Source organism: Seriola aureovittata, chromosome 17 (assembly GCF_021018895.1).
Source record: "Seriola aureovittata isolate HTS-2021-v1 ecotype China chromosome 17, ASM2101889v1, whole genome shotgun sequence".
Classification (NCBI taxonomy): domain Eukaryota; kingdom Metazoa; phylum Chordata; class Actinopteri; order Carangiformes; family Carangidae; genus Seriola; species Seriola aureovittata.
The window spans coordinates 25,218,651-25,242,459 of record NC_079380.1 but is presented as its reverse complement, the minus strand read 5'-3'; the positions used below and the strand labels follow the sequence as shown (position 1 = coordinate 25,242,459).

Here is a 23,809-nt window from a genome sequence, read left to right as displayed (position 1 = left end):
TCACGCACACATTTAATTCCCTCCTGTCACCACAGCGGAGATATTCCTGTCACCCCTCTGGGCTCCATTCATCACTTCACCTGCACACATTACAAACTCAAACTGCTCTGATGAAGTTTCAGGATCCATTGCATGATGGGAATTTGACTTTGTTGGGTTTTCTCATGCTAAACAAGATCATGTTCGTAACAACCACATTTTATAAGTAGAAAGAGATGATTTTTAAATGTTTCTCCAGTTTTCACTTTGACACGTTCATAAAGGTTTTTAAAAATCTTGAAAATGTTGTGAACGAAGGATCAACACTTTCTTCTTTGTGTCTTTAATTTGTTTGGTGAGACGGTGGTTTGTGGTTCGTCTGTGTTCTGATGAATGAAGCGCAGCTTGACTTATAACAGTGAACACTGTTGATGCAGGAGAAGAGCTGAATGTGTAAGGAAGCCCGGAGGAGACACAGCATTGAAATTAAACATGACCCGTTTCACAGTCCATAAAGGTTCATGTCCCCACAGTGTGAACAGTGGACACATGAATTCACACTGTTTGTGAGGACATGTCCTAAACCCTCATCTGAAGCTCATGTTAACCCTCACATACTGTTCATGTTTCTGCCTCGGCAGTAAGGTGGTTTCAAGATCCTCTAAAACCTCCATGTTCCTTCATCTGACCCACAGATCTAATATCTGTGGATCTACAATCCACTTCAATAGATACGGCTCAGATTCGACCTGAACAGCCTCAATGTACAAACATTCACAGCACCTGAACAAAAGTATGAAATATTATAATATTTTTGTTTTGGTGTATTTTGGGGCACTTTAGGAAAAGTCATCAACTTCAGGCTAAAAGACATTTAAGGTCATTTTACTGCTGTCTAATGTCAGAACGGGTCAAAGTTGACCCGAACAGTTTGTAAAGGGTTAACCCTCAACCCGTCTTTTGTAAAAATCTAAATGGACAAAATGTCCCAGAAATCTCCTCACTTCCCAAAACTTTTCAAAAAATGCCACAGGTGTCTGTCCAGGTGTGTCTCTGCAGCACTCACTATGTTCACTCCTATTCTCAGTTTAATTCAGCTAAAAATGAAAATTATTCAAAAACAAACAAACTGATGTTTCACCATTAAAACAGGTTTTTACAGATGTTTGGATTCGGTCATTAAACTCTTCTCAGGAGAAATCAGTCAGTTTCTTCTGATGGAATGTGTTGATGTGATTGATGAGGCTGCTGATGTTCAGCGGATCATCTGATCTGATGATGAGCAGTGATTGGCTGTTTCCGCCTCCAGCAGCAGCAGCAGCAGCTCTGACATTTACTGTTTCATTAATCTTCAGCCCCTCCCACGCCTCAGGCCGCCTGTCAAACTCCCTGCTGTTATGTAAGCTAGGAACTTCATGTCTTCTTCATGCTACAATAAGGAGGAGCAGGTCGGAGGGTTTACCTGTCTGAAGGTGGCACAGGTACATGAGGTCTCTTCCTTCTACGAAGCCATTAGCCACTAGTAGCTACAAATGTGCTAATGGAGTTAACAAGAACTTTGTGATGAGCCGAGCTGATATTCAGAACAACATCACGACCTCTGTCATATTGTTTTTACACAGAGAAGAACCTGTGTGAGGGGGGGATCGAAACCAAGCACCAACCTCAAAGGCTGAAAGCTGCAGTTCCTCTAACGACCACTAGAGTCTGGCTCCAGCAGTGAGTCAGTCCCCACAGACTCCCATGTTAAAATGTCCAACTTTACAGCAGAAATAAACATGTTTACAGCCTGGTACAAAAACTGTTTTGGTCTCTAGAGATAATTTCCTCCTTCATGACACCTGTTTATATAACTCACCTGTTTACATTTTATTAAGGACTACAGTTATGGAGGATTGAGGGCGTGGCCTCTTTGAGTCACAGGTGGGTGAGCGAACCAAAGTCTCAGCTCCCCACACACCCCTCCTCTTTGACCATTTTTGGATTAGCTGGGAATTAGGGGCGGAGTCAGACACCGCCAAGATGGTGACAGTGGAGCAGCTCGCTCTGACTCACAGAGGCTTCATTAACAGTCTGTGATGAAACCCTCAACGCCGGGTCTCAGTGGCCGTCAGACGGGAAGATCAGCTGTAAAAATGGATAGGAAGTTGGTGTTTAACTGTTGAGATCTGTCACACTGAGGTAAGGTCGTGACCTCTGTTGACTCTGACTGTTAGTATGAGTCACAGCTTCAGATTCCTGGTCAGCTTCCCGCTGCTCTCTGTTGTGACTTGGAGGGAATGTGAAACATTAAACCTCATTGTTGGTGATTGACAGCTGGTTTACAGAGCTTAAGCCTCATTCAGAGCAGAGGTGTGGTCACAGCTCACAGAGTCACCAGAGGAGAGTCTGGAGCTGGCAGGGATCAGCCACTGTAGGTGGAGAGTAATCCATCCACAATCTACTGTGGCAACGAGCCTTGGAGCAAGGCATTGATTTCAGCGTTGGTCCAAACTGAAGTATCTCAGCAACCATTGGATGGATTCATGGTCCCAGTAGACTGATGACCTCTGATCTTTCATCCAGTGTCAGCAAGAGGTCGACGTTTATCATTTTGGCTGAAGTATCTCAGCAACCATTGGACGGATCATGGATCAACAAATGAAGAAAAGAAACTCAACTTGTGGTCTTGACCTGGAACTTGTGCGGAGACATTTTGATTCTGACACGTGTCTTCGGACTTGGTCTCCAGTGTCACTAACTGGCCATTAGTTTCTGGTTATTAATTGACGTGAATTTGAATAATCAGATTAACTGATTAATGATTGAGGAACACTGACTGAAAGGTTAAAGGTTTGAAGGTCTCTGTTAAACTCTAGTCGTATTATCTTTAATATTTGCTGTGTTTTCTTTAAATGTGTATTTAATGAACTCATAAACACGTTTTCTTTGACTCAGTTTCTGTTCAACGAGCTGATTCTGAGGCGCCTCACCACGGCGCTTTGCTGCATGTCATCCCCTCTCTCTCTCTCTCAGCCACAACCTTCCTCTCTCTCTCACTGCTGCTCTAATAAAGGCACAAAAAGCTGATTCTGGTTCGAGTCACAGAGAGAAGAGTTGGCACGAAGCTTCTACCTGCATGTTCATATAGAGTCATATAGGAGACATTAATAACACATACCTGTACGCTTGCGTGCACAGACATATGCAGTTGCAAATCACTGCCATCATTCAGGGTTACGTGGTTCACTGGTTCTGCATTTTTACATGTGACAGCAGGTCGTCGTCCATCAATCACATTGTTTCATTCCTCAGATGAAACATCTCTGAGCTGCAGATTAACTCCCGACGCCAGAGTCACACAGTCTGCATCGAAACCAGTGTCACGCTGCTGCTCTGGAAATATTTAAATTGACTTTAGTTTACACAGAGGTTACAGTGAGACATTATACAGTAACAATATCTATACACTGTGCAGGAGAGTCCTCCCTTCATTTCAACCAATCAGTAAAAACCTGAGGCAAGACGACATCAAATAAAGCAACACATGTGGAGCAGGGAAGAAAAAATACCCCAGATAAAAATAATAACGATAAAAATAAATCAAGACAGAAGTTTGAACACTTTAAATGTGTAATACAAATCCAGTCACACAAAATTCTATTCAGATCAAAATCAAATTTTTTTAAATGTGTTTTCAAAGTTTTTAAAGAATTTTTCGCTTAATTTGGTTTGTGACCAAAAAATCTGCAAAACTAACGACGCTCCCGTCAGCCGCAGCTGTGTTTCTGCTAATTAACTACTGTTAGCATGCTAACATGCTAAATTAGGATGCCGAACATGGTAAACTTTATACCTGCAGGTGTGTTAGCTTCCTGATGCTAGCATTTAGCTCTAAGCCGATTACTTACGTATCCTATCATCCTCTCTTTTTCTCTGTCGCTATCGTAATAAATCACTTAAAAAGAACTAGAATCTCCTCGTGGTCGTATCCCTCCGTCCGTCATAATTGCTGTGAAGTCTTGAGTAATGGCTAAAAAGTGTTTTGTGAGGTCACACTTACCTTGACCTTTGACCTTTGACCATCAAAATGTAATCGTTCATCCTTGAGTCCAAGTGAATGTTTGTGCCAAATTTGAAGAAGTTCCGTCAGGGTGTTACCGAGGCATCGTGTCGTGGACGTTCGACACAAGTAACACCTTGACGGAACGTACGTAGAGACGACCTGAAAACAAAATGGCTCCCGCTCTGACTGTCGCCAATGAACAGGAATAAAAAGTGATGAACCTGCTCAAAGCAGCTCCATGTTCAAAGCCCAACTGTGACTTCTGAAGTTAAAAGCTTTGAACAACAAGTGCGTCCCAGCAGGTTCATCACTTTTTAGTTTCCCTGGAAACACTTCCTGTTGTGTTGATATTTTGTTTCTGAAGTTGTTTGTGCTTTGAGCTCCAGGGTTGATTTAAACTGTCACTCATCGACTGAACAAACATGATCCAGAGTATTAAATTGAACAAACAGAGGAACATCCATCACACACACACACACAGGTTAACAACACTGCAACAAACTGACTCCATCTTGGCCCCTCCCCCTGTCAGCTGGGGGCGTTTTCCCACAGCGAGCACCTGAAGAGGAACGCTGTCAGGTGACAGGTGAGAGCTTGGTGCCAGGGGGTATTCCAGCTGCCACCATCACCTCACTGTAGAGAGGGAGGGGAAAGTGCAGCGCCAGCAGGATCAGGACATACAGGAGTTATATAACAAATCCCGACTGGGGGGGTCGAAGGTATCCGAGTACTTTTACTCTAATACTTTTTATTTCATGCTTCTTTATACTCGTGTTGTCCTGAGGAGAGAGGAAGGAGCTAATATTTCAGTCTGAACCAGGACTGAACCAGGTCTGAACCAGGACTGGGATGTGTTCAAACTCAGACCAGAATCTGGTCTAGGTACATACAGAACCCGGGTGTTGGACTGGTCTGGTCAAGTTTCAATCATCAGAAAATGACATAAAGATACTGAGGTTAAATACCTGGTCACGGTCCTGGAGTAACTGTACTGACATCCACCTCTGTGGGTGTGGCTCGTAGGCCCTGCCCCTCACCTGCAGCACCTGAGCAGCTTTAAAGGGAGAACAGATCCGTCCCTCCTCACTTCTCTCCTCTCCTGCTCCCTCCACCGGAGAAGACAGACCAACAAACCTCCTCCTCTTCTACTCCAACTCCAGGATCACCACGATGTTCTCCTCCATGTCCTCACGGACCTCCATGATTGGCATGGGTGGCGGCATGGGTGGCGTTGGCGGCAGTATGGCGCGAGCATCCCTCAGTGGAGGCATGAGCTCATTCAGTATGGCAGGAGGAGCAGGAGGTGCTGGTGTCAGGGTCTCCCAGGCCAGCAGGAGCTTCTCCTCTGGCGGCTTCGGTGCAGGTGCAGGATTCGGTGCAGGTGGAGGTTTTGGTGCAGGTGGAGGTTTTGGTGCAGGTGGAGGTTTCGGTGCAGGGGGAGGATTCGGTGCAGGTGGAGGATTCAGCGGAGGAATGGGGATGGAGGACAACCTCATCGGCAACGAGAAGTTCACCATGCAGAACCTGAACGACCGCCTGGCCACCTACCTGGCCAAGGTGGCGGCACTGGAGAAGGCCAACGCCGAGCTGGAGCTGAAGATCAGGCAGTTTGTGGAGAGCAAGGTCGGCCCCACCACCAGAGACTACAGCGCCTACTTCGCCACCATCGCAGAGCTGCAGGGCAAGGTGAGGAACAGGGGTATCATGGGAAATGGTGTTCAGTGTGGCGTCTAGTCCTGCTGGTGAGCTCCTCTCATCCACTAAAAAAAATCCAATATATAGAAAAAATGAACAGTACGGAAGATAAAAACTGCCAACGTTTGAATGATTATATGTGAAAAAGGCACAAAAATAAAACATATTTTCTCTTTAAATGTTAATTATCTTCAATCTCTAATGATCACCAGGCATTGATCTCAAGTTGGAAAAGTTGTTTTCTTCTAACGAGTCTGTTGGTAACAAAAACAACGTGATGATAATTGATAACGATAATTAACGTATGTCAATAAAATACTTAAACTCAAGTTAACAAAGTTTTCTGTCTAATAACAAAACGATTATTTTGGAATAATCAAAGTTTTCTCAAGAAAATAAAAATGATTGATTGATTGAAAAACAGGGAAAAAGAAACTGTAGTACCAAAGTTTTGTAATAAATCATCCTCGTAACGACGGATAGTGAAGAGTTTTCTTGTCATAACAATGTAATTAACTCACGAAGTCAAGGACAAAATAAACAGATTGTAACCATGGCAACATTTGGCCATAAATAACAACAATAATTGAAGGAAAGCAGCTGAATATAATTCAAATATCTGAGGCTCAGTGATCAGACGGATGTCTCTGTAGAAACACGTGGAGCTCACCTGTGTGAGTGATGCAGGTGAGGCACCTGAAACCAGGTGTGAAAACTACTAAACAGTCGACTTATTGTTTAAAACAGCAGCTTAATCCACATTGAGAATAACTGTAAAATCCACCTGCAGTGAGGGCGGAGTCAGGTCAGAGAAAAAGGCTGTCAGATGAAAATGACTTCAACCGTGACAGCGCTCGTTCTCTATAAAGAACAGAAGAATAAATAGAACAACAACAGTAAACAAACATCAGACTCTCTGTAATTGGATGGATGTCTCTGTAGAAATAGTTGGAACTCACCTGTGTGTGAGTGATGCAGGTGAGGAGTTTAAAATCATGAAACGTGATTGGTCAGAGTCTTTTGGCGTGATATGACCTGTAAGTCTTAAACCACGCCCACCAGCTCATTAACAACCCTGATGATGATGTTGATGATGTTGATGATGATGATGATGATGATGATGATGATCCTCAGAGCAGGGCCCTCGTCACCTCGTGGTTGTCGAGTCTCTTCAGGCGTCTGGAAGGGGATTTTGTTTCCTGATGAAAATGTTTTTACTCTGTTTGCGTGTTGTCAGATCCAGGACGCCATCATCGCCAAGGGAACCGTCATTCTGAGCATCGACAACGCCAAGCTGGCTCAGGACGACTTCAGGGTCAAGTCAGTGACGTGTTTGCCGTCCTCCACTTTTCCCTTTGCTCTTTGTTTCCTTCTATTTTCTTTCTTTGATAAAAGACAGATACATAGAACTTAATAACAATAATAATAATAACTTCATTTATATACAGCACTTTTCCTAATAAAGTTACAAAGTTCTTTACAAGGAAAAAGTAAAACCAGATAAAAGAAAAATCCTGAGCTTAATAAAAAGAGTAGAAGAACAGAAAACATCTCAAATCAACATGTTGCAAAAAGATCTGACAGGAAGTGAAAACTAAATATGCAAAAACAATAATTAGACATATATATATATATATATATATATATATATATATATATATCAAAATCAGTGAATAGTAAAAGAAAAAAAGATGAATTTCTTGTTCACCATGTGATATAATTTAACACACTCTGTGCAACATCACTGTTATATTCAAATATCTATCTATATTTTTTAAGTTTGATATTGTCACTTTGCTGTTGTAACTGCAAACTTCCCCACTGTGGGACTGATGCTTCTACCTGAGAGCATCACTCCCCCTGCTGGCTGCCGACGGAACTGCAGCAGGTGGATTCAGTGGGAGAAGAAAAACACAGAAAACATCCAGTGAAATAAAGATAACTGAGCTGACACAGATAAACTGACTGGAGGAGAGTTTTTAGTTCAACAAACATTTTGAGAAAATCCAAGTAAACATAATGAAGTTTGAATTTTGAATTGAATTTTAGTGAAACGTTTTTGCTTTAAAGTCAGAGATCAAATATTTCTTGTGTATGTTCCTCATTGTTTCATTGTTTTACTCTGTTATACTTTTTGCTGATACTTTAATTTGTATTTGTATGTTTGTTTTCCTACTGTGAGTAAAGCTGATATAAAACTACAGGTTCTGATGTTACGTTTAAAATCTGCTTGACCCTGAGTTGATGGTAAACTGTTCTCCTGCAGGTTTGAGAACGAGCTGTCCATGCGTCAGTCGGTGGAGGCCGACATCTCCGGGCTGAAGATGCTGCTGGGAGAACTGGGCGTGGCCAAGACCGACCTGAGCATGCAGATAGACAGCCTGAAGGACGAGCTGATGTCCATGAAGAAGAACCACGAGGAGGTAATGAAATCCGGACGCTTCTGGTCTTCACAGTGCGACTGTTCACACCTGAGATGGCGCTAATGCTAGCATTAGCAATCTCAGTTACCATTAACAATCTGAGTTAGCATTAACTCAGTTAATCTAAAGACAAGATACAAGAAACTAATGAGGTTCAAATCTATCGTGACATTAATGCTAACATGTGTGTAAGTGTAGTAAGAAGCTAACAAAGACTTAGCACTTTTAGCATGATAACATTAGCATTTTAACATGACTACTAACATTAGCCTCACTTCAGTTCCTAACAGGAACCTCAACAACATTTTAATGTCTCAATGTTTTCAGCTGTTAGCAATGCTAACACTGTTAGCATTCGCAGTGTGAATAAACCATTAAGACCGTGACACCTGTGGGTAAATCTGTGGCTCTGCAGGACCTGATGGCCATGCGGACTCAGATGAGCGGCCAGGTGAACGTGGAGGTGGACGCCGCTCCTCAGGAGGACCTCAACAAGGTCATGGAGGAGATCAGAGAGCACTACGAGACCGTCGCCGCCAAGAGCCGCAGAGACCTGGAGGCCTGGTTCAATTCCAAGGTGAGGAGGAAAACTGTCTGTCACAGAGGAACATCACTAACCTAAATATGATTCATTCATTCATTCATTCATCCATCTTCTCCTCCTTCAGTCGGAAGCCCTCACTAAGGAGGTGGCGACCGCAGAGATGACGCTGAAGTCTTCGACCTCGGAGGTGAAGGAGGTGAAGAGTCAGCTTCAGGCTCTGGAGATCGAGCTGCAGTCACAGCTCAGCATGGTGAGTCCAGTGGTTCCCAAAGAAAAACAGGCAGAAGACTTAAGGAAAGTCCAAGTACCTGAAGATTGTACTGTTTGTTATTGTTGACATCTGGTCCAGATGTGGTCCAGGTCCTGTCCTCTAACCCGCCTGTCTCCCTGCAGAAAGCCTCTCTTGAAGGGACTCTGGCTGAGATCCAGAGCCGCTACGCCATGCAGATGAACGGATTCCAGATGCAGGTGAGTGGTAGAGACCGCCGCCACCACCATGTTAACGTCTGTTAGCTCCATGAAAGCCTCAGCACTGACACAGAATTCACCTGTGTGACCGTACAGGTGAGCAGCATGGAGGAGCAGCTGGTGCAGCTGAGGGCCGACCTGGAGAGGCAGGGACAGGAGTACCAGATGCTGCTGGACATCAAGACCAGACTGGAGATGGAGATCGCCGAGTACAGGAGGCTGATGGACGGAGAGGGAGTCGGGTAAGAAGAGACGACTGATCCAGTCCAACGTTAAACTAAATCCGGAACTAAAACCAGTACTAACTAATTACTAGTTAAACCTCAGAAAGTCAGACAAAGACTAAAACCTACACAACCTCAGAGGAAGTTCTACCTGGCACAAAACCGGTCCTAAGACTTAAACCGGTCCTAAGACTAAAACCAGTCCTAAGACTAAAACCGGTCCTAAGACTTAAACCGGTCCTGAGACTAAAACTGGTCCTAAGACTTAAACCGGTCCTGAGACTAAAACCGGTCCTACGACTAAAACCGGTCCTGAGACTAAAACCGGTCCTAAGACTTAAACCGGTCCTAAGACTTAAACCGGTCCTAAGACTTAAACCGGTCCTGAGACTAAAACCGGTCCTACCTGTGTAACCTTGTATTTCTGTGTCTCAGCTCTTCAGGCATGTCCACCACCACCACCACCAAAGTCCTCACAAAAGTCACCGAGTAGACCATCTGACACCAATCACACGTCTGTCTGATCCGGGGGCGGAGTCACATCTCAACCTATCACCTGTCTGCATGCTGAGTCAGGGAACACCTCCACCTGATCAAAAGCTTTTCTCATATTTATCCCTTCACTATTTTTCTGCTGCAGTTTGAACCATGATCCCAGACTTGAGCTGGAGGGGAAACTTTAAACTTCCTTGATAGTTTTGGTTGGTGTCATCATCATCGCCATGACAACTAAACGTCTGTCTGATGTTTCAAGGAATAAAACTCAACAAACCACAAACAATGTGTCTGAATGTTTCAATGAACCTGGAGAAGTGGATGAATTAATGATCTTAAAGGTTTGGGAGCGGGCATCGAGTGTTTCCTCCTGTTAAACTGAATTAATAATATCACTCAACAGTCATTTATCCAGAACTCTTAACCACGTCAGGGTCTTCTTCAGAGGGTTGAGTTGAACCAGCTGTAGTCACATGACCTAAGTAAGAAACTTTGGTCATGTGACCACAGAGACTATTAGGTGAATTGTATAGGTGTGATATGTGGTTAAAAGCTCTGGGAAAAGCTCGTAAGTGGACCTTAAGATGAATGAAGAATGACATTCACAAACAAATATATTAATAAAGTGCAGTCGTTGTTTGACAAGTTAAGCAGTTAATGGGTTAACTTGTTAACCAGTGTTAACCTGGGGTCTCACTCGTTGCAGTTTTGAATAAATATATGATTATTTTCTTTATAAATAGAACTTAATTAGATAAATCTTCAAAGGAAATTTATTCTGAAATTACAGACTTATTAAATAAAATGTTACTGAGAAAACACGCTGATGTTTAACAGGTATAATGTTTACCATCCTAGTTTAGCATGTTAGCATGCTAACATGGAAGGGCAACAGCAGTAACAACATTCTGTATTTGATCAAACCTCAATCTGTTTGTTTAAACACACGATGTGAAAACACTCTTTAACCCTCAGTAACTGAAAACCAGAATTAGTCTAACGCTGTAGAACGAAGCTAACCAAAGCTAAAGTTCCAGAACTAATCAACTGAACGTTAGCTGTCAGCTAGCCACAGCTAAACTTCTCTGAAACTGAAGTTTAGCCAGTGATTTTCTTCTAGGCGTTACCTGTAAATGAAAAATATCCATTTTATGAATTGATATTGTTTTTATTCAGTTTGTTATTGATAGTTAAATACGGCTGCAGCCAAATCAAAGAGAAAGAATAAGCTAACTAGCTTAGCAGCTCTCAGCAGCTGCATCAAACTTGATTTGGTGGTTGAGCTAAAATCACATAAATACTGTACATTAATTTATTGATTTCAGTCTTGATGCCAATCAGCTCTGGACTGTAAATAATAAAGTGAATTTTGTGAAACAAACTGAAGTTAAAAAAAATTCTGAAGCAGGGGCGGATCTACAGGGGGGCAGGGAGGGCAGCTAGCCCCCACTATAGAGTCTTGCCCCCCAAGCTGCCCCCTTAACTTTTGTGTTCTTAAAACTGTACTTGTAAAAACAAGACAACGTGTCCACAAGCTTCTCAAAGCGTTGAAACAAACAATAACTTAATCTTAGGCCCCTCAAATACTGAGCGACGCCCTGCATCAAACGCTCAGAGCGCCGTTCACACCCGGAGAGTCTGCCAGCGACTGAGCTGCTCCGAGCGTCTGAAGGTGAGTTTCTCAGTTTAAACACGTCAATTTAACCTCAGGTTACATTTGTAATATAAGTAATGTATGCTAAAGGCGATTCAGCAATAACCGCACGTCCATTCATCCTTAGCCAAAAGTGAAGTCGCTCGCTCGTGAATTACAGGAGCATTTTGCCCTTTGATTAGTTTTGATTTTAGTAAAGACAAGATACAAAATATTAAAAAATGGCATGTTTGAATTCATAACATTTAACAGAGGGTCGCTGTTTCAGGGCGTTAAGTTACAACTGACAGTGACAGTTCTAGGAGATCCATCATTTTTATTTGATTAGCTGAGCAGAACTAAAGAATCCACTCACTGTTAAACCAGGTCACATCCGTCACTGTCAACTGGGAAGATAACAAACACAATGGGAGGAAGTAGTCTGAACATCGCTTCTTGTGTGTGTGATAAATCTTTTCTGATTTAAAGTTGTTATTAGCTACATGGCCCTACAGTGTGATGTCATACAAGGATTTTAACCACAGCTTTTCACATCTCCACCCATCAGGCCGGAGCAGCTGGAGGGACTGACCAGGAAAAGGAAATGTAAAAGTGGATATTGCCAGTTTTTTGGGCAGGAAAATGCTGAGGACTGAACAAGAGGAAGAGAAGGAGAGAAAGGAAAAAGGAGAAGACAGTTTGCTGGAGAGAGCAGGAGGAGGAGGAGGAGGAGGAGGAGGAGCAGGAGGAGAGGAGGAGGAGGAGGAGGAGGAGGAGGAGGAGGAGGAGCAGGAGGAGGAGGAGGAGGAGGAGGAGGAGGAGCAGGAGGAGGAGGAGGAGGAGGAGGAGGAGGAGGAGGAGGAGGAGGAGGAGGAGGAGCAGGAGGAGGAGGAGGAGGAGGAGGAGGAGGAGGAGGAGGAGGAGGAGGAGGAGGAGGAGGCCACAGAATGAGGAGATGAAGAGGAAAAAGAAGAAATGAATGTGAGGGCTGTAGAAACTAGTCTCTTGGGTGATGTGTGGAAACGGCATGACAACAATAAATAGTTTAAAAGTATTTTGAGGATCTTTTGTTGAATCCATTTACATATATATATATTCCCCTGTACGTCCTCCCCCCCCCCCCCCCCCCCCCCAGGTGAAATGTTCCCGATCCGCCTCCGACCTCAAGCAGCTCAGTCTGTCGTCTTATGTCTGAGCTGTTTCATCACATTTTACTTTCCTGATTCAAGACTTTGTGCCATTTTAAAAAGTGATGGAATGATTTCACTGACAATCACTGATGATGATTCAGGGATTTATTTACAGGAAATTATTAGGAAATATATTTATGTGTGTACCTTTGACTTTATTCAATTATTCTGTGGAACATTTGAATTTAAATTTCTCGTTACACAAAATCAGCTGATTCCTTAAAGCATCGACTGCTTGGTTTTCATCATCACGAGAACTTCAACAAGTTCCAACGGAACTTTACAAATCCCCCCACACCTCCTCCTCCTCTTCCTCACACCACCTCCTGAGTCCAGTCTGATGATGGAGGGTGAAGAGTCTGCACCCAGCTCTTCCTCCTCCTCCTCTTCCTCCTCCTCTTCCTCACACCACCTCCTGAGTCCAGTCTGATGATGGAGGGTGAAGAGTCTGCACCCAGCTCTTCCTCCTCCTCCTCTTCCTCCTCCTCCTCCTCCTGGTCAGTTCACCTGAAGCACAATCACAAAGAGAACAGCACCACACACAGCAGCTGCTACAGCTCAGGTTTTGAAGCCAGTTCACAGGTTTAATAAAACTTCAGACCGAGTCTGAATCATCTGTAGACCTGCGGAGAGGTTCAGAGCCTCCTCCCCTCTGATTGGCTGAGAGGCTCAGAGCCTCCTCTCTTCTGATTGGCTCACAGACCTGTTGTTACTAGAGCTCCAGAGAGAAGCCTGAGAGAGGAGATGTGAAACTACACTGAGATGGTTTTTATATCTTCTGATGGATCAACACTTCAAATAAAACACAGAAGAAGAAGAAACATGGAGCTTTAACTTATTAACTACCAACCTCTGTGATTACTTCACTAATTAAACCGACAGTATCTTGTTAAACGACGTTTGCTCATTATCACATTGATCTGTCCCTGAAGCTGCAGCTCAGACTGAACGTGAAACATTCAGAAACAAAAAGGAAAAATAATGATCTGAATCATTTGGTCTCTGGTAAAAATGAGAAGATGGAATTAGATAGAAGATAGTTTTCTTCATAGAGGCAGAAAATATGAAAACATATAAATATAAATATATAACAAACAACAGAAGCAAGACGTGCCATTAGTTTCTTTAATAATTCTTTTCCAGTACAAGATGCTGCATCACCTCCGTCTTTTTTGCTGCTGTTTTTTTAAATAATTTTATTAATTATTTTAGGAATGACATTATCAATAGAAGATTTGTACACAGTGAGCGATCTGGACAAGGGGGGGGGGGGGGGGGGGTCATCCTTTGTGCTGATGTGTTTGGTCCTGTTCATGTTGGAATGATTTTAATTTTTCTGCTACAAAAACTAAATCAGCCAATTATCAAAACGACAAAAAGATCACTGTGGTCTGTCCTGATCAATCAATCAATCAATCAACACTGGTCAATAACAAATATCAAAATGCTGATATCAGGTTTTTAACAGTACAGTAACAGAGTGAGTTCCCACACCTGGAAGTACAACACTAGTAAACTGGCAGCAAGTACTCAAAAAGAAATACTCACAACTCTGTTGGCAAAAGACTGACATGAACTTTCACTGCTGAGGAACCTGAACCAGGACTCCGCCCACCACACACCTGTTCACCTGTCGCTACTTTCCTGATTTCCTGAAAGTGAAAACTGAAGTTTTCACTGTTTTTGTGCGACACTTTTGTTTCATTATGTTTTATGAAAAATTTGATTTTTTAAAAATCAAATCAAACATTTAACAATGAATAAAGTGAAAAGTTCAACTCAGTCAGAACAATCAAACACACACACACACACACACACACACACACACACACACACACACACACACACACACACACACACACACACACACACACACACGAATTAGAGCAACTAATAATTATTTTCATTATTGATTAATCTGCTCATTAACCGATTAATCGTTTGGTTTATAAAATAGTGAGAATTGATTGTGTCTCGTCACAGTCTCCTGACACCTCAGTTTACCGTCAGCTTGACTTCCTAGTGATCGACCAATCAGATCGACTGTTACTGATGCGCAGCAACCGACTGGATCAAAGTTTGAGCCACGAAACGTGAATCAAAAACGCAGCGACATTAACCTTCATTTTCTCACTGAACGACTCAGTATGAAACTTTTCTTTCCTGCTGATGTTTATTATTGTTTATTTGTTGTTTATTTGTTGTTTATTTATTGTTTATTTGTTAATGCTCTCACACACAGTTCAAGACGCTGCGTTAGTTGTCAGCCGACGTTGCTAACGACATGAACCTGGACTTGCTTGAGGCTACGTCCACACAATGACGCTATGTACGAAAATGAACTCCGTCTCGACTAACACACACGACCGTCACCTGCACTGAGCATGTGAGATCCGGTGTAAACAGGAAGTAGATTGTCTCCTCTGCAGTTGTAGCATTAAAACAGAATGTAAGTGAACAACAGCTGCAAAGACAACAAGGTCAGTGACACTGTCATTCATTCTCATGTTGTATTCACCACTGGTAGTCCAGGCTGATGACAGCCAATCAGGAGAGACCGTGGATGTGACCTCATCGTTTACAAAGGTCTCAGTTTCTGTTCAGACTACAACACAACCCCAGAGTTTTCAAAATAAAACGGGGCTAACAGAGTTTCCAAAACTCTCTGTTTTAAGGCCTGAGGACTGAGTCGTGTGGACGGAGGAGGAAACGCAGAAGAGATGAGTAGTGTGGACTAGTGACGCCGCCATCATCTGTTTTGCCACCGATACGATCATTTATGAGTGTGATCGGCTGATACCGATCGTGTTTGTCATCATTGCAGACGTTCCATCAGTCTCTCACACACGTTTTATTTTGGCGGGGCTTCACTACGCAGCTCACGGAGCTTCTCTCGGAGGATTAACAGCTGATCGGTTTGGAGGTGATCAATGACTAGGAGCATTAATTCACATCCACCCATCAGGTATTGTTAATGATAATCAGCAGCCGATCAAGTCTCTCTAGTGTGGACGTCACCTGAGGAACAGGTGTCATCAGTGGGCGGAGTCCTGCTCAGTTTCAGTAAAAAAAAACAAAGTTCTCAAACTTGGTCACTGAAGTTTTTGTGCTTGTGTTTCAGTGAGTTTCCTGGTCCTTGAGACTCACTGCGGTTCAGACCAGTTTACAGATTATCTACAAGCCCCTCAGTGTCACACCCACCCAGACACACAGTACGTAACATGTGCACACACACAGACACTTGCATAAGAGCAAATCAGTCAGAGTCCACCCTGCCCACAGATATAATGCAAAAAGAGCACAAAAGGTATGAAAATGTAAGAAAAAATTCATAAGGAAAAAGATTTATAGATATTTATAAAAAAGGAATAATACTTTGTTTGTCCGAGGTTAAAGGGTGTGTTCTTTCTTTAGCTACTGTCACTGCCCATGGTGCTGCTGCTGCTGCTGCTGGTGCTGGCCGTGTCCGCTCGCTCTCGCTTGTGGATTTGCTCGTGTGCTTTGAGGTGACCCGACTGGCTGAAAGTCTTCCCGCACTGGGGGCAGGCGTACGGCCGCTCCCCGGTGTGGATCTGCTGGTGAGCCTTCAGGTGCCCGAGGCGGCCGAAGCTCTTCCCGCACTGCGTGCAGCCGAACGGCCGCTCGCCCGTGTGGATCTTCTCGTGGGTTTTTAGAACGCCAGAGTTGCTGAAAGTCTTCCCGCACTGCGAGCAGGTGAAGGGCTTCTCGCCCGTGTGGATCTGCACGTGGTTGCGGTAGCTGGTTTCCTTGGTGAAGCTCTTGCCGCAGTGCTGGCAGCAGAACGGCCGCTCGCCCGTGTGGCTCAGCTGGTGCGCCTTCAGCTCCTTCGACTGGCCGAAGCTCTTCCCGCAGGTGACGCAGATGAAGGGACGCTCGCCGGTGTGCAGTCGCTGGTGCGACCGCAGGTCGTCGGCCTTGGTGAAGCCTTTGGGGCAGTGAGCGCACACGTACGGCTTCTGGCCCGTGTGGATCAGCTGGTGTCGTTTGAGGTTTCCTGCCTGGCCGAAGCTCTTGCCGCACTGCGAGCAGGTGTACGGCCGCTCGCCCGTGTGGATGCGTTGGTGTGTTTTCAGGTTTCCCAGTGTGCTGAAGTTCTTCCCGCACTGCGTGCAGGAGAAAGGCTTCTCCCCCTGCATGTTACGGGGTTTCCTTACCGTCGGGCTCTGGGTTTTGGTCATGATAACCAGACTCCCTCCTCCTCCCGCCTGCCCGGTCGCCGTAGCCTCCGCCGACGTCTTCCCCTCCGCGGCGGGCTGCAACTCGTACAGCGCCCCCCCTCCAAACTCAGGGTCCAGTTTGCCCATGCCGTCCATCAGCAGGGCGTCGGGGCGGAGCTTGTTGAGCTCGGTGCGGAGCTCGGCCATGTGGATGGACTCCAGGCCGTTGTGCTGCAGGTGGGCGGACATGGCGTTGGACTCGGGGTACTCGGCCTTCAGCGAGCTGAGCTCGGCGGTGTAGTAACACTGCAGGTCCACGTGGTGGTCCGACTTGATGTACTCCAGAGTGTCTGTCACCTGCAGGAAACAAGCAGCGTCAGTCAGTTTTTATAAAAAACATGAGAAAACATGTGACCGTGTTACATTTTAAAAGGGGAGGGGTCACACATCTTATTTGGTGATTATAATAATAATATATGATAAAAGTATTAAAAAGCACCTTTAGGTCACAGGCTCTTTACAGTCTGATTACACCTGGAACATTAAACTGATGGAGTCTCATACAGTCCTGCAGTAAATCCTCCTTCATGAAGGTTTAATCTTCAGTTTGTGTTAAAACAGATTCTACTGACAGAGGTCCTGCACACCTGGTCCTGACCAGGGAAGTCCTGGTCTCAGACTGGCTCTGTTCTGTCCTGTAAAGCAGGAGACACTTAGTGTGATCCAGATCAGCTGTAATCAGGTCTTTGTTTAAAAGGATTTGAGGCCATCAGCTAATGATCTTAAGATCTGGAGACTCTGAGCTCACCAGGACCTGATCCTGAACCAGGACCTGATCCTGAACCAGGACTTGATCCTGAACCAGGACCTGATCCTGAACCAGGACCTGATCCTGATCCTGAACCAGGACCTGATCCTGCACCCACGACGTCTTAGATTTTAACTCATCTATTCACACGACTCTCCAGACCCTCAGACGGTGTTAGAAACGCTACTGGACCAGTTTTATTTTGAAGCTGTGGTGTTTATTTTCACAGAATTAAAGTCTTAAAGCTTCGGGCTGATCAACCGCTTCAGTGGAGAGGTGACCCACAGGGTCTCATCATGCAGGTGAGACCAGGTGAGACCAGATTTGACCAGGTGAGACCGGGGATCTTTTACCTGAGAGATGTAGTCGAACACGGAGCTGGGCTCGTAGTGCGACTTGTAATCCAGCTCTGTGACGTCGCTGTGGTGGAACGGGCCCAGGTGGTGGTTGCCATGGTGACCATGATGCTCTGACTTGATGTAGTCGAGACCGCTGATCTCCATCTTGATCTGGTCCTGGCCTAGCTCGGCGGTGGACAGCGGCTGGATCTCGGACAGGTCCACGGTCCTGATGGGCTCCAGGTCTCCATCCTCCGGCTCGCTCTTCACGCACGGCAGCATCACCAGCGGCTCAGCGATCTCTGCCGCCAGCGAGCTGAGTGTGGGCGTCGGGCAGTCAGAGGAGAGGAGAGCCAGAGTGGGCGCTGGCGCCGAGGCAGCGGGCCCCGGGCCGCAGTCCACCTGCAGGGAAGGGTCCAGGGGCGGGGGAGGGGAGCCGCACTCAGGGGGCAGGCCGAGGCTCAAACACTCGGTCTCTAAGTCTGTCATGGTGAGGGGCGGAGCTAATCCTCCTCACCTCACTCTGTTCAACACCTGAAGTATTGCTGAGGTCCACCTTCTTCCTCCTCCTCCTCCTCCTCCTCCCTGACTCCTTCCTCCGCTCCCCCCTCAGCTGCTGAAGACAGCTACCTGTCCTGAGAGAGGAGGGGCTGAGAGGTAGGGGGCGTGTCCCTGAGAGCCTCCTCTGGTAATCCAGCAGCGTCACCACCCACACCTGACGGGGACCAGCCTGCAGACACATAGGTGACATCACAGTGAGGTTCACACACATCATCATCATCCTCCTCCTCCTCTCTGTCTGTGACTCTCATGGTCACACTGTACGGACCAATCACACGGCAGCATCACAGAGCCAGTGATAATTCCAATAAAGTTTATTTAAAACAAGATGGCCTCCGCGTCGTCCACAATTTTAACAGGTAAAGTCTGAAACCACTCTGCAGTCTGAATGTACCCTATATAGTGGACTCTCAGTATCCCACAATGCATTGTGAAAAGTACTGTAGAAAACAATATAGACGCAGCAGGGCGTGTGGAGTTGAGACACACACAGATAGAGAGAGAGAGAGACAGAAAGAGAGAGAGACACAGAAAGAGAGAGACAGAAAGAAAGAGAGAGACAGAGAGAGAGAGACACAGAGAAAGAGAGAGACAGAAAGAGAGAGACACAGAGAAAGAGAGAGAGAGATGGTTTCAGTCACAACCAGTGTCTCTCTATGCTTCCTAAAGATCTTCGGCCATGACGTGGTCAGACCACATCAACCTGCAGACGACTGAACCCCCCCCCCCCCCCCCGACCTCTTCATCTGGACCCAGTTACACAGAGACCCATCAGACTGTCTCAGTAAAATACAGACTGACTCACTTTAAAACAAACATCAGACACCTCACCTCCAGACTGACTCAGGTTTAAGATAATGTTACCATGGTAACAATCAATGACACCTGCACTGACCAGTAGCACCTGACAAAAACAAACGGCTCATAGTTTGCGGTTTTCTAAGATGTTATGGAGAGAGCAAAGAGAGAGTTTTTATTAACTAAATCAGATTTTAATTATTGTTGTTTCACTCGTCTGTATTTTCAAAGTAAAACGTCCTGCAACTCTTGAATTCTTCCTAAACACAAACATTCTGTTGAAGGTAAACTGAGCTCAGAGGTTGGATGTGGTTCCTCGTTCGGCCATTTTTTTTTTTTTATTTGGAAAGTCTTGCACCACAGTCCGACTTAAGATAGTGAAGAATAAAGTGCTTTGTGTAACAGATGAATTCAGACTCAGTCTGTCTGAAGTCTGTTTGTTAGATGTAAGACTCAGTCACAGTCTGTCTCTGTGAAACCAGCTCCTGATGTTGTGACCTTGAACACACCGTCAGACTAGCAGCAAACAATTAACTGTGACGTTTCGGTCCCAGACCTTTTGCCTGATGAAGGTCTAGGACCAAAACGTCTCTTTAGTCTTGTGAAGAAGAATATCCTGCAAACTGCTATGGCTCAGCATCCCAATTTATTAATCATCCTAACATCTGCAGCTCTCTCCACCTTCATCAGAGGCGTTTTAAACAGCTATTACAATGACGATAATGCTCCACCCACCCTGTCCATCCCTGGACACAATGATCTATCACTGATTGTGAAAACATCAGTTTACTTTAGTACAATTACTCTAATGTGAAGTCCTGTTTCACTTTGAGCTTCATTTACTGGGACCAGAGTCTTAACGAGGCTCTGACGCTGATCAGTCAATATTAGAGTAGAATGACTCACAATCAATAAGATATTAAACACAAACAATTATTTCTGTCTATAAAATGTAAAATTATATTCTACAACAGTTAGTTTAGACCGAGTAATCTGATTGGACGAGAGTCATCCCATCAGTGCTGATATAGAGAACAACAGCACTGGGACTTTTCCCTCCACGTATCACTCCTCCTCACAGCTGTTCTATCAACCGTTAATCAGCGTCACATTAACGTCGTTATCGATCTCAGACTGTAACAAACAAAGATGAAAATATTTCAGAAATAAGGTTTGAATGAAACGACGTCGTCAGGAGAGGATGAAGGAAGAAGGTGGATCCTTCAGGAACACCTGAGGGAACGAGGAGACGAGGCAGCAGCTAGTGTCACTGTGCAGGTCAGGAACATGTTTATGTGTTGCTTAGCAACAGTCCAGTACCTGTCCAGTTGAGGAACTATTTGTGTTGAAGACAAAATAAATGATGAAATAAACAAACAAATCATAATCTGTTGTTGCTTATGTAACTATCATGGTGTTTGTAGAACTGACCGAATCACAGCTTAAATAACGATGAGAATGAATGAAGCTCAGAGAAGCTGGTTTTAATTTTGTTAAATTACGTGTCTCATCTTATTTTGTATTTTCACTTCACTGTAACTTAGATGTCTTTGGACACTGAGTGGACTGAGCATCAGGACGACCAGGACAAATCACTGTCCTCTCTCTGGTCCCAGTGTTTAAGTCCAGGACTAAAGGTCTGTCTTTCCATCGAGGTTCACTCCAGATTTACCTCAGTTTCAATGTCTTTGTCTCCTCTGACGAGGCTCGTTTCCACTGTTACTCCAGTTGTTCCTCCATCTCTACCACCTGGGGGAAGCAACTGATATCTACCAGGGAAAACAAAAACACGACCCTCTTCCTGTTTTGGTTGCGCAGTAACAGACACACTTCCTTTGAGCCGTACATCAAACCTTCATTTTACTGTGAAATTTTGTGTCAGAAAGAAATGTTTAGTGAAAGTGAGGCTGATGGGGAACCAACCTAAACACTGATGTCATTATTCTACAGCCGTCACACTGTGTCATTAACATTTACTTCATAATGACAAGTTCAAGAAAAACAGTGTATGGCCACTTTAAAGTAATATAGACGTCAACATGGGAAACATTCAGCTCAGAAACAGCTGATATTTCTAACTGTCACACCAAAATAACACCCGGTCTGATTTTTCTTAAATATACATTTTTAAACTGATTCATTATTTAGGTAAATTTACTGTCACTGTTTAATAAATTATGAGGAACGTGTGATCACATGACGAGGTTTTGAAAAACAAAGTTTAGGTCTTGACTCTGCTCACACCTGAGATCTGTACAAACTCTTCCACTAATCTTTACTATCAACCAACTGCATGGGAATAAACACCATAAACAACAACAACAACAAAACAGTCAGTTTACAAATAACATCTACATATACGTAATATAAACATGAAAAGCTAACTGGCTGAAACGAGAGTCTTATGTTTTTTCTTTCTTTGTTTGAAAAATGACTCAAACTACTAATCAATTATCCAAATAGTTCAACTAATCAACTGTTTCAGGACTTGAAAACAAAATAATTTATTACTGCAAAGTAAAAGTTTCACAGTGAGGGAGGAGGTAAAGTTCTTTGTTTGAGATGTGAGGTTTGGTGCATGAAGTTCAGTTATCATCTGACAGAGTCCTGACACTGTTGTACCTGTGTAACCACCACCGCAGCTGCGAGCCCCGGTGGAGCTGCAGCGAGCCCCGGTGGAGCTGCAGCGAGCCCCGGTGGAGCAGCAGCGAGCCCCGGTGGAGCAGCAGCGAGCCCCGGTGGAGCAGCAGCGAGCCCCGGTGGAGCTGCAGCGAGCCCCGGTGGAGCTGCAGCGAGCCCCGGTGGAGCTGCAGCGAGCCCCGGTGGAGCAGCAGCGAGCCCCGGTGGAGCTGCAGCGAGCCCCGGTGGAGCTGCAGCGAGCCCCGGTGGAGCTGCAGCGGCCTCCCCGCTCACACACAGTGAAAAGTTTGCAGCAGTCTGGCTGGATCAGCGCTGAACGTCCGAGCACCAGTCTGCACTTTAACACAAAGAGGCCGGAGAGGCTGAGCAGCGGTCCGCATCCTGCTGACCCACCGCCCGGCTCTCTCCCAGCGGCTGTGCGGGGGCAGGAAAGTTGTTCCCGCGGCGGTTACCTGTGTCTTCAAACACTCAGGTATCCTGTTCAAGTCGCCACGCAGCCGCTGCACTTACTGACTCAAAGAATCTGGCGGTGATTTTTTCATCGGGATGTTTCTGTCCGTTTCTCCCTCCCACAGCCTCCAGTTCACAAGCACCGACTTTTAGTTTCACCGATTCTAGCGCTCAGAGAGCAAAGACCCGGTGACAGAGGCGGGAGAAGTGTTTAAAGCAGCTTTTCAGGCGTACAAAGACAGGGCAAGCTGCCATGTCTAGCTAGCTAGCAGAGCTAGCCAGTGGCCATCTTGTTTATCACACTAACGTCGTTCGCAGCCTGCTAAGCTAACTAGCGGGGCTAGCTGATGTTAGCACGGGCAGAAAGTGAGAGTGAGGCGGGGAGAGAGGTGGCAGCGGGGGGAGCACGCTGGCTGGGCGCAGCGGGGAGCGGCTGACAGCGGCCCCGACACAAAAGAAACCAAGTGTGTCAATCGGTGAAATCCGTGCGACGGCCGACGATGACACTCGCGGGCATTATCTGTCAGAGAGCCGTGCAGCCCGTTAAACAAGCAGGAAACCGAGCGGAGCGGCAGCGAGCTGCAAGGACGAGAAAAGGAGCACTCCGGAGCGGAGCAGGCGGGTAATAACATCGGGCACAGCGGTACGTTACCTGCGGGTGGTCCGGTTCATGGCAGGCTGTCCGCTTCGGTTCGGTCCGCTGTCCGTCACTTGTAGCTAACTCTGCTGGACCCGCCACGTCCACCTCGGCAGAACAACCCGCCGCCTCTCCTCCTCTCCTCCCCTCTATCACTGACTAATTCCGCTCCCTCCTTCCTCTCTCGCTTCTTTCCCCCCTTCGGTACTCCTCCTTCCTTCCTTCCCTTCCCTTCCTCCCTTCCTTCCTTCCCTTCCTGCCTGCCTGCCCGCTGCTCGCTCGTGCACATACCCGTTCAGGCGGGTATGTAGGTAACCACAGTAACGGCAGGAGGTGGGTACAGTGATCAGCGTCGCGCGCAGAGCGGGTACGCGCTCGCTACATTGTTACAGAATCATCATAGTCACCTGGATCTCTGTCTCTCTCTCTCTCAGCTCCACGCGCCCCGCTGCGCCGGGTCACCGCGTTCAAGTGGCAATTTAGTGACGTCACTCCGGGACAATTACAGGACATCAGCGGCTCCTGAAAAGTCTTAAAAGGCAGTGATTTCAGCTCCGTCAAAATAAAAGCCTTAGAAGGTATTACAGTTTTTCTTAATTACTAAAACACTAAATTCCATCCTCTGAAACAAACAGTCAGTGGCCTGAACACTTCTACAGAGTCAGTCACTATTGGCCAAACCATGAACTATTTCCACCTGGTC

At 45.5% G+C, this 23,809-nt stretch overlaps 2 protein-coding genes across 3 annotated transcripts; one reads left to right on the top strand and one right to left on the bottom strand.

Moving 5' to 3' along the window:
- The first annotated feature begins 5,228 nt into the window (after window positions 1–5,228).
- LOC130185737 (keratin, type I cytoskeletal 13-like) lies at window positions 5,229–10,149 on the top strand. The gene is made up of 8 exons (XM_056402364.1): window positions 5,229–5,710; window positions 6,957–7,039; window positions 7,986–8,142; window positions 8,558–8,719; window positions 8,811–8,936; window positions 9,080–9,154; window positions 9,251–9,396; window positions 9,814–10,149. Exons 1-8 carry the CDS (start codon window positions 5,234–5,236, stop codon window positions 9,869–9,871), a joined length of 1,284 nt encoding a protein of 427 aa, XP_056258339.1. The 5' UTR covers window positions 5,229–5,233; the 3' UTR covers window positions 9,872–10,149.
- A 3,658-nt stretch (window positions 10,150–13,807) lies between these two features.
- On the bottom strand, window positions 13,808–23,494 carry si:dkeyp-113d7.1 (uncharacterized protein LOC407709 homolog). 2 transcript variants are annotated; one of them, XM_056402359.1, is made up of 3 exons: window positions 23,122–23,494; window positions 18,036–18,750; window positions 13,808–17,231 (listed from the first exon to the last, which is right to left on the bottom strand). In XM_056402359.1, the coding sequence occupies exons 2-3, from the start codon at window positions 18,507–18,509 to the stop codon at window positions 16,107–16,109; spliced, it is 1,599 nt and encodes a 532-aa protein (XP_056258334.1). In that variant the 5' UTR covers window positions 18,510–18,750; window positions 23,122–23,494; the 3' UTR covers window positions 13,808–16,106. The 2 variants fall into 2 exon arrangements, with proteins under 2 accessions (XP_056258334.1, XP_056258335.1); XM_056402360.1 differs by lacking the exon at window positions 23,122–23,494 and adding an exon at window positions 21,052–21,812.
- Window positions 23,495–23,809: the final 315 nt, after the last annotated feature.

Bases quoted from the DNA above. Each gene is read 5' to 3' on its own strand.
- LOC130185737 (XM_056402364.1), top strand. From the start codon at position 5,234: ATGGGTGGCGGCATGGGTGGCGTTGGCGGCAGTATGGCGCGAGCATCC. The intron at 5,711-6,956 runs GTGAGGAACAGG...GCGTGTTGTCAG, and splicing joins TCGCAGAGCTGCAGGGCAAG to ATCCAGGACGCCATCATCGC. The intron at 8,720-8,810 runs GTGAGGAGGAAA...CTCCTCCTTCAG, and splicing joins AGGCCTGGTTCAATTCCAAG to TCGGAAGCCCTCACTAAGGA.
- si:dkeyp-113d7.1 (XM_056402359.1), bottom strand. From the start codon at position 18,509: ATGACAGACTTAGAGACCGAGTGTTTGAGCCTCGGCCTGCCCCCTGAG. The intron at 17,232-18,035 runs GTAAAAGATCCC...TGTTTCCTGCAG, and splicing joins TGTTCGACTACATCTCTCAG to GTGACAGACACTCTGGAGTA.